This window comes from Haliotis cracherodii, unplaced genomic scaffold (assembly GCF_022045235.1).
Source record: "Haliotis cracherodii isolate W230 unplaced genomic scaffold, xgHalCrac1.p SCAF_35, whole genome shotgun sequence".
Classification (NCBI taxonomy): domain Eukaryota; kingdom Metazoa; phylum Mollusca; class Gastropoda; order Lepetellida; family Haliotidae; genus Haliotis; species Haliotis cracherodii.
The window spans coordinates 506,454-520,073 of record NW_027266292.1 but is presented as its reverse complement, the minus strand read 5'-3'; the positions used below and the strand labels follow the sequence as shown (position 1 = coordinate 520,073).

The window sequence follows — 13,620 nt, the reverse complement described above, 5'->3', positions numbered from 1 at the left end:
CTTTTGAGGACCAAGATAAAAAAAGGTGCATTATTGAAAATGAAGAGCTGTTTAACGTATGTAAGGGACAATAAAGGTAATTAATTACAACTGAAACAAATTCAATCATTGAAAAAGGTCATGAATTGGATGCTTGTCATAAATGCCAGATCATACACAAGAAAACTGTGTATTCAGTTAGTGAAAGGGCTTATTCCAGAACTACACCCTGTCTGGTCTAAAATTGGATTGATCTTATCGGCATTAAAGAAATACGTCGTTCGTTATATTGCACATATCTGTTAGAAGGATAAGATATCACAGTGAAATTTGTCCGAACAATATTTCAATATGCAATCATGACGTGATCTTGAAACCGTTTTGTGGGATGAGATTTGAGACGAATAAAATATCCAGTAGAAAAGAAAACTGTCCCGAGGATACAGTATCCCTGGATAAATACAGATAGGGACACCATGTGACTGACATATTGTGGTTACAGTTGGTAAATGAATGAATCACTGTGATGAATATAGATGTTTATATCTTTCATTTGGAGATAAAAAGTAATGCTGTGGTCTGCTCAATGAGTATATATGTATCTAATGTAAAGACTTTACTATTGTAATAGCGTAAATCTTGGCAGGTTGTAATATGTTGTGTGGGTGGAAATCCACGCAAATATAACATTATTACGTGCGTATGGGATATGTAAGTGCGTATGTATGTGTGTTAGTGCTTGCAGTGTCGTGTGTAGAATGTAATATTCGAGTTAGGGTTTAAGAAATATCATGTGCGTTCTTTGTTTACTGATGTGAAGATGATCATGTGATAACATGAATGTGTATTTACTGAACAGATCCTTGCAGAACTGTGTAAGTGATTGTTGTAAACCCAGGTCTACACATCTGGTAGGCGTTTCATATTACATGTAGACATGTTTGTGTTTTAGTGTGCATATATTGACCAGTGATCCCACGTAGGCCATGATAGAAGTATCACATACATCCGTTGTATATATTGAATTAAATGTGCAGAATTGCGTCACTTGGGCGCGCCAGGAACCCGTGATCATGATCTCGTTCTTTGACGATTTGGAGGAAAGACTTCCGCCCGTATCCCCCTCAAAAATATTTATATAATTATAAACGTTTCAGCGGCAATGCATTCATATATAACTTAGGAGGGGGATACGGGTGGTAGTTTTTTCCCCCCGAGTCGTCAAAGAACGATATGCATGGACCAAAGGCACAGGGAAGGGAGTGCGAGTCACGCAGTGCTTTCACAGGAACGTGGAGTTAATTCTTGCTTATCTTTTTAAATACGGTTGTCAAGACAATATTGTTTAAATACCTTAAGTGCTAAGATTCTTTGAATGTTACACATGGTTTAAATCGTTTAGACCACTCGAGTTCCGATGTTCAATGTTTAACACAGTTAAACACCGCGAGGGCACATTAGCCAAACATTAGCCGCCTGTGCAAGTTATTGGATTCGTGCCTTATTCGTACTCGTACTGATTATCTGCGGAGAGGTACTATCTATTAGGTAACATCGATGAGAAAACTTTATATGATCTTCATCGTTTCCCGATTCATATTCTTCCTGTGAATGCCCAACAAAACAACCCTAAACGAACCTCTATATCACATCAAGGGACGTCACTCTATCCAGGGGAAGCAACTCTACGCATTCCGAACCGCATTTCCATGTGACTTTCATCAGATCTGTCAAGTGTCCTGACGCAATGGAAATGTTAGCCTCGCGAGTCTTGTGCGGAAGATGCTTCCAGCCATTGTCCAAGAGCTGCTCATTTTTCAAGTCTATGACAAATTCTTGTCCGACATGCCCACCCATGAGAACGGGCCTTGTGTCGGTAAGGCAACCAATGTTGAAGTTCCGCACAAACTCACTCGAGCACCAATTTTCGTCCTTGAGGAAGGATGGTTTTTGGTTGTTGCATAATCCTAACAACTGCTTCTTTGGTTGGCATATATTTACATGTTCTCTCATTGGTAGCAATATTCGAATGCCTTATTCGTTGCGTCCTGTCGGGTTTTGCGTGACATTTCTGAAGTTGTCGAAGCGCATTTAAAATATAACTTAGGCTGTCTGTGAACTCTTCACGAAAATAATTGGTGGCCATGAAGCAAGTCATAGGTCCATGTAGACGAAGGCAGACGAGTTGAGAATATTCCGTTCATTCCTACTCGGCCTTTGGCCTCTTCTGCGAATTTATTATGGACTATGAGTTCCATGGTCCTGTGAGCAAATGTATTTCAAGTTATGACCTGCTGGGATGACACTTCAGAGTTGCACCGGTGCTGGCACTGATCACAACATAGAAGTCATGTTATCTCTTTCTTACTTCTTTCCTACATATATAATCGAAGGATATGCCAATTCTGACAGATATCTCTTACTGAGATAGATTTGGAAGCTTGAATCCCCTATCAAAACAATAGGACAGTAATCAAAATAAGCGCTTGCCCGTAGGCCTGTGGCAGGAAAATATAGTGTCAGGCCTGTAGTTTTAAATTTGTATGGGTCATTAAGCCTGTAGTAAAGTAACATGTCCATTTATGTGTCACAATAAGCTGCGACCCGTGAAGATTTCGGGTTAGAATAGGTCTTCAGCAACCCATATTTGCCGTAAAAGGCGACTATGCTTGTCGTAAAAGGTGACTTAAGGGATCGGGTGGTCAGGCTCGCTGACTTGGTTGATGCATGTCATCGATCCCAATTGCGTGGATCGATGCTCATGATATTAATCACTGGATTGTCTGGTCCAGATACGATTATTTACAGACTGCCGTCATATAGCTGGAATATTGCTGAGTGCGGCTTTAAACAACAAACCAACCAACCAACCACAATAAGCTGCTGGGCTTTTTTAAACGAGGGCCTGAAGAGCTGGTCAGGGTCTGCAGCTTCTAAAGTATGTGGGTCCTGACCGCAGCCAGATGATGTTTTATTTCAAACAATAATCCCCTCCACTCATCATCACTTACTGAATGATCCTGTTGTCCAGCTAAACTACTCATTAAACTGAAATACGCAGACAAATCACATCCTGGAGGATGAAATACGCAACAAAAACTATAAACATGCAATTATATAAAATCATTGCGTATGTTACAACTGTTAGATAAACTGAATGCGTATCAGTCGATTATGAAATTTACTTACCCACAGTAACATTTGGAAAAAGATTGCGCGACAAAAAATTTGATAGATGCCAATTGAAAAGCATATCATGCCAAGTTAATGTACATGTTGTATGATACAACTTGTATCTAAACTGATTGAACAGTCGCTGATTGGTGATTAAAAAACATAGCACTTTTCTTACAATGCTAGTTTTTACAAACAAAAATGGCTTCCCGGAGTGGGAGCCTCAAGCAGATGGGATGGGTATACTTCTTTTCAGATAGTTTTAAATTTTACAAGGATTGTTACCAAAAGGGTTTTAAGTTAAAATACCCAATCTTAAGGTTGGTAAAGAAAATAGTTTCTAACGCCGCTGCCTGTCACATTGTCAGGTGTTGACTTGCATCCTTTTTTTACAGGGACACAGACTGATCAGATTCATTTAATTTTGGTCCTTTTGAGGGCCATATTGCAAACAAGTTTCACCAAAGTTCTTAGCATCAATGGATTTTTAGTTTTCTCCCTACAAGTTTATACACCTTGACAGAACAGAAATATTGTTCAAATTGCGATTATTCTGAATGTACAATTATGTTTTGAATACAGTAAAATATGGTTACAACAAGCCCTGATATGATGTACTTATAGCTATAAATGTGTTCATTCATGCTACTGTTCCTTGTACATTGTTTTCAGTTTCGACCAAGGTTTTCCGCCATGTCCACATTGAGCATCCCCAGTCGCCAAATGTCCGTCCTCATTCCACAAACAACACATCTCACCAGAAGCCCGTCACAAGCTGCCTGGCACCGGCTAATGTCTTCAGGAACACCAAAAGCTGCCCCTAAGAAAAAGCAGGGGGTCAGTATCAGGTTAAACTAAATGAATCGCAAGCATCCTTGATCAACCAGTACTCCTCTGTTCTGTTATTATATATACACTCGACTCATTTGCCACCATTGCTTCGTTTCTGAAGGGGTGGTCGGGTAGCCTAGTGGTTAAAGCATTCGCTCGTCACGCCGAAGACCCGGGTTCGATTCCCAACATGGGTACAATGTGTGAAGCACATTTCTGGTGTCCCCCGCTGTGATATTGCGGGAATATTGCTAAAAGCGGCGTAAAACCCCACTCACTCACTTGTTTCTGAAGTGACGTCACCAGATCCATCTCTTAGCACTTAGCGCAGAGTTTCCCATACATATGAACTGAAAATCAATAACCAATCAAATTGAGTCATCTGAACCGATTTAGATATCAATCAACATTCAAAATCCGGTATGTAATCAAATATAAAAACTGCATAGAGCTAGTGAGATGGAGTGAGTGAGTGAGTTTGGTTTTACGCGGCTTTTAGCAATATTCCAGCAATATCACGGCGGGGGGACACCAGAAATGGGCTTCACACATTGTACCCATGTCAGGATTTGAACCCGGGTCTTCGGCGTGACGAGCGAACACTTTAACCACTAGGCTACCTGACCGCCCCTAGTGAGAGGGAAACAGGGCATCAGTGGCAAATGGGTCTGGGACATTTATCATAATGGATTTGGTTGGTTGGTTGGTTTTACGCCGCACTCAGCAATATTCCAGCTATATTACGGTGGTCTGTAAATAATCGAGTCTGGACCAGACAATCCAGTGATTAATATCATGAGCATCGATCCACGCAATTGGGATCGATGACATGCATCAACCAAGTCAGCGAGTCTGACCACCCGATCCCGTTAGTTGCCTCTGACAACAAGCACAGTTATCTTTCACGGCAAAGCATGAGGTGCTGAAGACCTATTCTACCCCGGATCTTCACAGGTCTTATCATAATAGAATGATGATATGATACACTGTATAATCAAAGATGACGCATAATGATTGGTAACTCAGCAGTAAGACATGTGGGAAGATAAGTTTATAATATGATGGACTCACAGTATTACTGGTGTGCAAGGCCAAACCTTCTGACCAGTTCTTCCTACATATCGATATGGCTGAAATACTGCCGATGTGACGTTAAATAATAACTCACTCTTCCTACATATTGCAATTTGTTTGTGTGTCCTGGTGTACTGTTAAAGCAAAATATAAGTTTTGTATTTATTTGTATCATTTAACATAAAAAGTGGTTTCCCTTCAAAATTTATTTACAAAACGGCAGAAATGCGGAAGTGATTTGTTTTCTCGCATTATCTCCCCTGTATCCAAGACAACAAAATGGTGGCACCTGACCATGCTGAGTAATATTTACTTGTCTTCAGTGTGTAGAAAATCTGCATGTCAATCTCTTCAACTCCCAATTTACCGCACTATGTATTGCAATACGGATACCTGTATCTCGATATATTGCAATATAGTCTTTTGGCAATACATAGCTCTTATGATATCTTTGCACTATGGCTTCCAAATTGTACGGGGGCACTGGTGGCCCCGTCGTCTAAGGCGCCGCGATTCTCTGTGCAGAGTTGCATCCCTTGGACACGCCAGAAACCTATGATTGTGGGTTCGAATCCCGGTTCGCCCTGATTATGTTTCTAGGTTTCATCGAAGTGGTAAACGTCTGAGACCTGCATCACTTCGGGCTTTCCTCCCACATTAAGCTGACACACCGCGATATAACTGGAATACTGTTAAAAGCGGCGTTATACCTAACTCACTCACTCACACTCACTCCACCTGTTAACCCGTTTCTATGTTTTGATACTCACTCCAAATTGTACTCTGGAATTACATCAAGCTGGCCATTGTGATGTTCCTCCAGATGAGACAATCCTGTGACAATTCCTGGTCAGAATAGGTCCCAGAAACCTATGCTGGTGGTGAGGAGTGTCCAGATGTATCAGGTGGTCTGGTTATCTTGGTGACTTGATTGATTGCGTGTCATCGTACCCCGATGGCGTGAATTGTTGTCACAATATCGATCACTGGATTGTCAGACTCAATTAATTACAGGACACCATCATATAGCTGGAATATTTCACCGGTGTTAAACAACAAAGTAGTAAACAAATAATATCAGACAAATTATCAACCTCACCTACCTTCACATTCTTTAATGGACCGCTCCACTACAGTAATGTATGCATAACTGTATGATATGTCCTGTTCCAGCCTGTGTCGTGGAAGGGTCTACTGATAGCTGCAGGGTTGGGAGGTGTCATGTTGCTGGGAGTACAGTATGTGAAGAGAGAGAAGGAACTGGGTAGGTTGACCAAGAATTTTCCATTCCCAACAGGGGTTGAAAAATACCATTGCCCGACGCCCGTGCCAAGTAAGGTTTAGATGTCGGGCGTGTAATATATGTTTTCTAGCATGCCCATGGACAAGTAGAGCACACAAAATGAACTGGGTCAAGTTTCACTCGAATGTAATCATGTGATCATGTTACGGTATTTGATTGGCTAATATTTTGTTAGTGTCCCAGACTGACACACTCTCCTACCCAGAGTTCCTTGCGGCCGGCAGCCAGCCAGCATAGTACCTCTGCCACAGGCCAGCGCCATGTGATGATTCGTCACATCTTTCACAGTCCATTCAAGATATTGCATATGCTTTTCATCCGTTTCATGTTTGACAAGTCTACACATTTTCATAAACAAATGTCAAAGATTGGTTATCTTTCATTGAGAAAGTATGCAAATACGTAAAAATCTACTTGTTTTTGCGTAGTTATCCCATGTTTACTTTGGTTGTACGGCTCCACGTGCTGTCATCGAAGACCAACGGAGAGCTAGCGACACGGTCACTTTGATGCATAAATATATATTGTCATGCAACTCACTGTCGCAGTTGTAGTAGCATATCTATATAGTTATGCAAAACAATATGTAAAGCGCCCCCAAATACTTGCATTAGTCCGTTCTATACTGATTTCTTAAAAAGCGCGTTTGTTTACAAACAAGAGAAAAGTCCGGTCACGTGATATGCAAATTAGCCTGTGGCAGTGGTGTTATGCTGAGTCACCACTGCGACGGAGTGTGAGACTGACAATGTAATTTGCATACAGCTACGCCAGTCAACCAATGGCAACGAGAACCAGGCTTGTTGCATTGTTAAATCGTAGTAACTCTTCCATATATGGCACATGTTTCTTGGAAATGGAATTTCTTGGAAATTGTAATGCGAGGTTGAAACATTTTCGACTTTAGATGCTTCGTTAGGCCTAGCTTTGATGAAATATAATTTTGTCGAACTACAACAAACGGAACTTTTAACGAGTGAAAGTATGGCATTTATTTAATATGTGTTTCTTTTCGTTGTCAACTAAAGTTCATTTGAGGCGCTGACCGTGGTTGCTGTAAATAACGGCGAGTTGGGTGATCTATCGACCCCTTTACGCACGATTTCGGCAAAATCTAAAGATCTAAACTGTATTGAATGAAATTTTAAATAAAATTAATTAAATATGCTACAAACTTATGTCAAGGTACAAACGTGTTTTTTTTATAACCAGACAGTAATGATAGGATTTAATTGCGGAATTTGTTGATTGGTATTTCAGGTGATGCATGCAGGTGGTAATGTTTTTGCGATGGGGAAATGACATCGTGTCAGTGACTTGAGTTTACTAAAAGTGTATATAAGTCTTGGGAACCATGTGTTACCGCACACAATAACCGAGTTAGCGCTATATTGAAGAGTGCAATAGCGAGGGATCACTGTAAGTAAATCTGTTCTTTCAAATGAGTAAGCTAGTAAAGGACAGAGTAGCCTCCCTTTGCCTTATTAGCACCCAGAGGGGTATCTGCAATAACAATTTATAATGCCAGTACCGCACATGGCCGATCATGTCTCAGCGGTCTATTTTAAGTTTCTTTGGCGGTGGGGACGAACTTAAAAGGAAGGCAGAGGGAAATTCCGAAAGTTGTATATCGGTAAAGAATAAGAAGTATGACGAATATAAACGAAAACGGACATTCATTGCTGGGTGGAAAGACCAGTTTCCTTGGGTAGCGTATGATGACACAGCGAAAGTCTTGAAGTGCACCATTTGTTCCAAGTACCCAAACATACACGCTTGCAATCGTAAGAGAACGTTTATTGATGGATGTTCAAATTTCAGAATTTTATTCTCAGTTCTGCAGCAGTAACATTTTACTGAATTTATTAGCTAGATTTTGGGCTAGTACATTATAAAATAGGGCAAGTGAGAATGTTGGTCATACTTGCCCTTGGTCAAGTAACATTTTTAATAATTTTTCAACCCCTGTCCCAACCAAAGGGCGTTGGTGTAGCTTCGTGGCTCGGAGTCTGTCTGTGTCTGAGTAGGATATTCATGCATTTTACTTGATATGCATTTATTTTTATTTTTGTCATAAGAGTCAAATCAGACTGCAATTTGGACAATTCCAGATGGCTTGGATCGTTATCATTCTATCAACCGATGGTTTGCTTGGCATTGACAGGCTTCTGTTATGAAAATATATTGCAAGTGATTTCGTGGCATAACCAAAATGTGTTTCAGCTTCAGGCCACGCCAACAAACTTATACCGTGTGATAATAGAATGGTCTGGGCTTGTGTTTTTGTGCTGAATAATGTCACCAATTTCATACTGTGACAGTTGCTACATGGCTGAAATAATGCCGAGGTTAAATTTTAACTCACTCACTGTTGTCTACAGCTTGTGTGTTAATGGTTAAATAGACAACCAGTGAAGTTATTATTCTTGACATATTTATTAATAGGAATTGATTTCGATAATTTTTGCGTTCATGGAGTTAAACCCAGATTTACACAGAATGCACACCAGGTTTTAAGTTTCTTTGTTCATAAACACCAATGTTAAGTCTGTTTTTAAATAGCTTGAAAGTTACCGACTACATGATAAATTGAAACTCATTGTTCCAGAAATCGCAAAGGAGCGCAGCAGGTCCCTGGGTAAAGCTTCTCTGGGTGGGCCATGGCAACTGGTAGACCACAATGGTCAAGTCAAGTCCAGCAAGGACTTTCACGGTCAGTGGGTGCTGCTGTACTTCGGTTTCACACACTGCCCCGACATCTGCCCTGACGAGATCGAGAAGATGATCAAAGTCGTGGACTTGATAGGTGAGAGAAACTGTTGACTATGACAGTGGTCCCTCGCTACAACGCTACCAATGGGGTCCAAATAATTGGTGGGTGTTATAGACGATGAGCCGTTTAACCGAGGCCGAGGCAGGGGAGCGCGCTCGGCAAATCTCAAATCATCAATATGTGTTTATCTCAGGTCACGTCAAAAAAGTATATATTTTTATGGACCTAGATCTACCTGTAATATCATTCATTTATTAAATCTGTCACATTTCACAATGTCTGAAATAAGTATTCCATTTCAATTTATCATTTTTTATCGATAAATTAAAAAATTATTCACTATTTCCCGCGATGTTATTGAAAATAAAATTCTCGGACACACATTTCGACAACGGGTCCGCATCGAACATGTCAAAGATCAAAATAAAGACGTAGTAACCGAGGTAGCGCTTTATCGAAGAGCACAATAGCGAGGGATCACTGTATTTTTTTTCGACTTTATTTAAAGGTATTTTTATTTCTTTTTTCTGATTGTGGCTTTAAGCACGAATTGATTGATCTGTACAGCAAAATGTGAAATTTCTTTGGGTACGCATCATTCACTCAATGAGTTGCAGCATTGCTTCATAAGTTAAATGTGTTTGTCATAATTTGGGAATAGTGTAATTACTGTGTTACTTTCATTGCCATTGTAGATGCTACACCTTCCAAGCCGAACCTTCAACCCCTCTTCATCACAGTAGACCCTGAGCGTGACACAGTGAAGGCAATCCGGGAATACTGCCTAGGTGGGTAATAACATTCTATAAGAAGTAGGCCGCCCCCGTGGTCTAGTGGTAGAGCGTCCGCCCGGAGAGTGGAAGGTCCGGGCTTCAATCTCCGGCCCCGTCATACCAAAAGACGTTAAAAGATGGTACTTGTTGTTACCCTGTCTGGCGCTCGGCATTAAGGGGCTAAAACAAGGACTGGTCGGCTCGGAGTCAGTATACTGTGTCTGAGTGGGATATTCATGTTTATCTGCAGCATGGTATCTCAGTGAGCTAGCACTATAAATCGGCATCAGTTCGGACTAGTGTAAACATACACACTTACATGCACGTTGTTATATAAGTGCAATAATCTTGGACGCGACGTTAAACACCATTTCAGATCGACTCACCTGTAAGTAGTAGATGTGATTCCGGGTTAGAATAGGCCCCCATCAACCTTTGCTGGTCACACGAAGCGACTCAAATGATGATTTCAACAAAGTGCTTGAATCGTGATTTGTCCAGAATCATCATTATCAAACTCTTATTTTCTGTAAAATATGCCCATGTCAAAACATCTTTCCAATGAAGATTGTCCATTAGAGAGAAACAATCAGCAATATTTGAACCAAGTGAAAACCAGTATTTTATCATCTTCACGAAGCAAGGGAGTTAACTGGGCTGGAATACCTGGGCTCGATTGTAGTGCCACCAGTGGTTATTACGATTTGTGTCCAATCAGATTCGACCTCTCGTATCACTTGCATTTGTTTCAAACAAAATGGCGGCTGATTATCGATCAAAACGATCTGATCGATAATCAAGATCTATATTGTGATAAAACGGGTCTTACATCACGAAGTGCATCAAATCACGTGAGCACCTTGATTAAAAACATGAAAAGACTTGGAAAATATCTGTTGACAACAAGTTGTCGGTACACATGATTTGCAAATCCTGCAATCGACCAAAATCTGCACAACTGACCAGATTTCGATTTGATTGCATGATTTATATTGGACTATGCATAGACTCATTAGTCCAGCCAAAATGTAACTCCATAATACCAGCCTAGTTCGGCAAGGGTGGAAACTGGACTTTTATAGTTGGTTAACTCCCTTGCCTTGGGAAGGTGTCGTTATAGCTACTTGTATTCTTTTTAACCCCCCAGCTTATAATGGGGGGTTCATCTGTCTGTCCCTCTGTCAGTAATCATTTCATTTCCGGAGCACAACTCGAAAAATGTTCCATATTGGTTAACAAAAATTGGAAGATATAGCAAACATATCCTGAAGTGGTGCCCTTTGCTATTTACAGACTTTGGGCATTTTTATGGTTCTCGATTTCCATGCAAACAATATTCTATATCTTTGATACTAGAAGATTAAACAAACCAGGCATGCCTTTATGAAATGATTTTGTCTCAAAACAATTTATTGAACAAGTATTAGAAATTTTTTGCTTTGAACCAAATATTCAATGAATAAAGATTTTAACTGCGAATACATCAGCATCTGTTTACTATAAAAATGGAGCATTTTTATTTATTTTTATGTTAGAAGGGGATGTAGATGGGGGACCCAGTATCTCCCTTCATCTACCTATTTGTAGTCGAGCAGAGCAATTTATACTTCGAATACGGTACTTGATGACATACGTATTGTTTCACTTCAGAGTTTTCCCCCAAACTGCTTGGGCTGACTGGAAGCAGGGAGCAGGTGGACCAGGCGACTCGGGCATATCGGGTGTACTACAGTGCCGGCCCTCGCGATGAGGACAATGATTATATCGTAAGTTACTGGGTGGAGGTCTCATCTCAAGACCACAAAATGCATATCGAGATACTTTTCAAAACATTTCCTTAATAAAGGTAAATAAGGTTTAAACAAGGAAACGACAAAATTCGTACAAATTGAATTGTTCCTATAATGTTGCTTTGATCGATAAAAAAAATCTTTATTTATAGGTAAACATTGCACTTTTTTACTGTAGGATTTTGTTGTTTAAGCGACTGGGTTTTTTTTGCGTCTCCTGCACAACTGATAAACTGGCTGCAATACATACTTAAGTGGGGGTGGTCGGGTAGCCTTGTGGTTAAAGCGTTCGCTCGTCATGCTGAAGACCCGGGTTCGATTCCCGACATGGGTACAATGTGTGAAGCCCATTTCTGGTGTCCCCCGCCGTCATATTACTAAAAGCGGCATAAAACCATACTCACTCACTCACTCACTCACTCACATACTAAAGTAGGACAAACTGACATTTAATTGTGACTGTCCTTGGCAAAGTTCTTACACTTCAATATTGCGGTAATAATCATCTCATAATGATTACCATGTTAAAGTAATCTTGATCATTTTCCAAACTAACTGATTTTGTTCCTGAACAAAACATATTCATCTTCCCACTTTTGTCCTATTTTTGGCATAATTACAAAACATCAACACATTTTCTTCATTCTAAGTTGCCCAATCAAACCCCTCACTCCATGCAGATTGAAAATTATATTTTTTTCTTGGTATGCTTAAAATTCTAGTGCAATTTGTGCTGGTTGTTTCAGGTTGACCACACCATCATCATGTACCTGGTTAACCCTGACGGAGACTTCGTCGACTACTACGGACAGAACAAGAAGTTTGACGAGATTTCAACTAGTATCAAATTGCATATGGAGAAATTTTCTTATCTGAAAAATTAGACCTAACACTGAAATATTTGAAATATTCTAGTTGCTTTCCATATCTGATATACTTCGAAGCATTTATCTCATTTGTTTTTTTCTCAATTTTTGTGACCATGGAGCAGTTTTGACTTAACATATTTGACGTAATAAGCGCCCAGGGCGCCCTCAAAATTAGAAATAGGGGACTCTTATTAGAATATAATTTTGGTGAGAAAAAAAAGTTGAAAGATTGTAAATTTCGTAGTTTATGCCGACAGCCTGAAATGATACAAAAGAAAAGTATGTGCGTATCATACACGACATATATTTTCCAGAATTTAATTGCCAATAATTAAGGGTGCATGTAACACACGAGTGCGTATTATACACGAATAAATAGGTCTCGTGTACGTTGATCAATCGGAAGGGGTGCTAATTGGCATTGTTCACTAGCCAGTATATTAGCAAATATTGCCGTGGGCGCTGATTACGTCAAATACGGTAATACACCTTCACCTTTGCTGATATGTTCTCAATGTCACTACACTGGGGCGATGTTGTAGCTCTGTGGTTAAAGCATTAGCTCATCCAGGGTACCATGAGGCTGGCCCATTCATGGTATTCAAAAGTAGCTGAAATATTGCTAAAAGTATCATAAAACACAATTCACTCACAAGCTGATGGAGGTTTGGATCTTCCTCGGAAGCTGTACAACTGATGTATTGTTGCATAGGAATCTTTGGATTTCCAAGATTTGGCCTCCCGAACGGTGTGTGGCTGTTTTAACATTGCGGGAGACCCACACCATGCGTGTTTGAAGCGTCAGGTGTACGGAGGACTTCAGATTCAGATTAGATTACAGACCGCTTCCTAAGTTATCTAGACAAGACAATTATGGTTCACAAGTTTTCAATATTGGCAAGATAAATTCGTTGTAGATGTATCACGATGGGTACATGCATCTGTATTCAATAAATTGTGTGTTTAATTGTTGCTGTGTTGTTCTGTTTCTGGATCCCGAAAGGAGGAAGAAAACCTGTTGACGATCCATTTGTACAATCAGGCAAACAGAACA

The 13,620-nt window shown here is 40.2% G+C and overlaps 1 protein-coding gene across 1 annotated transcript; it reads left to right on the top strand.

The window, feature by feature from the left end:
- Positions 1-1,684: 1,684 nt before the first annotated feature.
- On the top strand, positions 1,685-13,538 carry LOC139477739 (protein SCO1 homolog, mitochondrial-like). The gene is made up of 7 exons (XM_071260143.1): positions 1,685-1,855; positions 3,826-3,990; positions 6,232-6,322; positions 8,970-9,167; positions 9,830-9,922; positions 11,558-11,673; positions 12,444-13,538. The coding sequence occupies exons 1-7, from the start codon at positions 1,727-1,729 to the stop codon at positions 12,579-12,581; spliced, it is 930 nt and encodes a 309-aa protein (XP_071116244.1). The 5' UTR covers positions 1,685-1,726; the 3' UTR covers positions 12,582-13,538.
- The last annotated feature ends 82 nt before the right edge of the window (positions 13,539-13,620 follow it).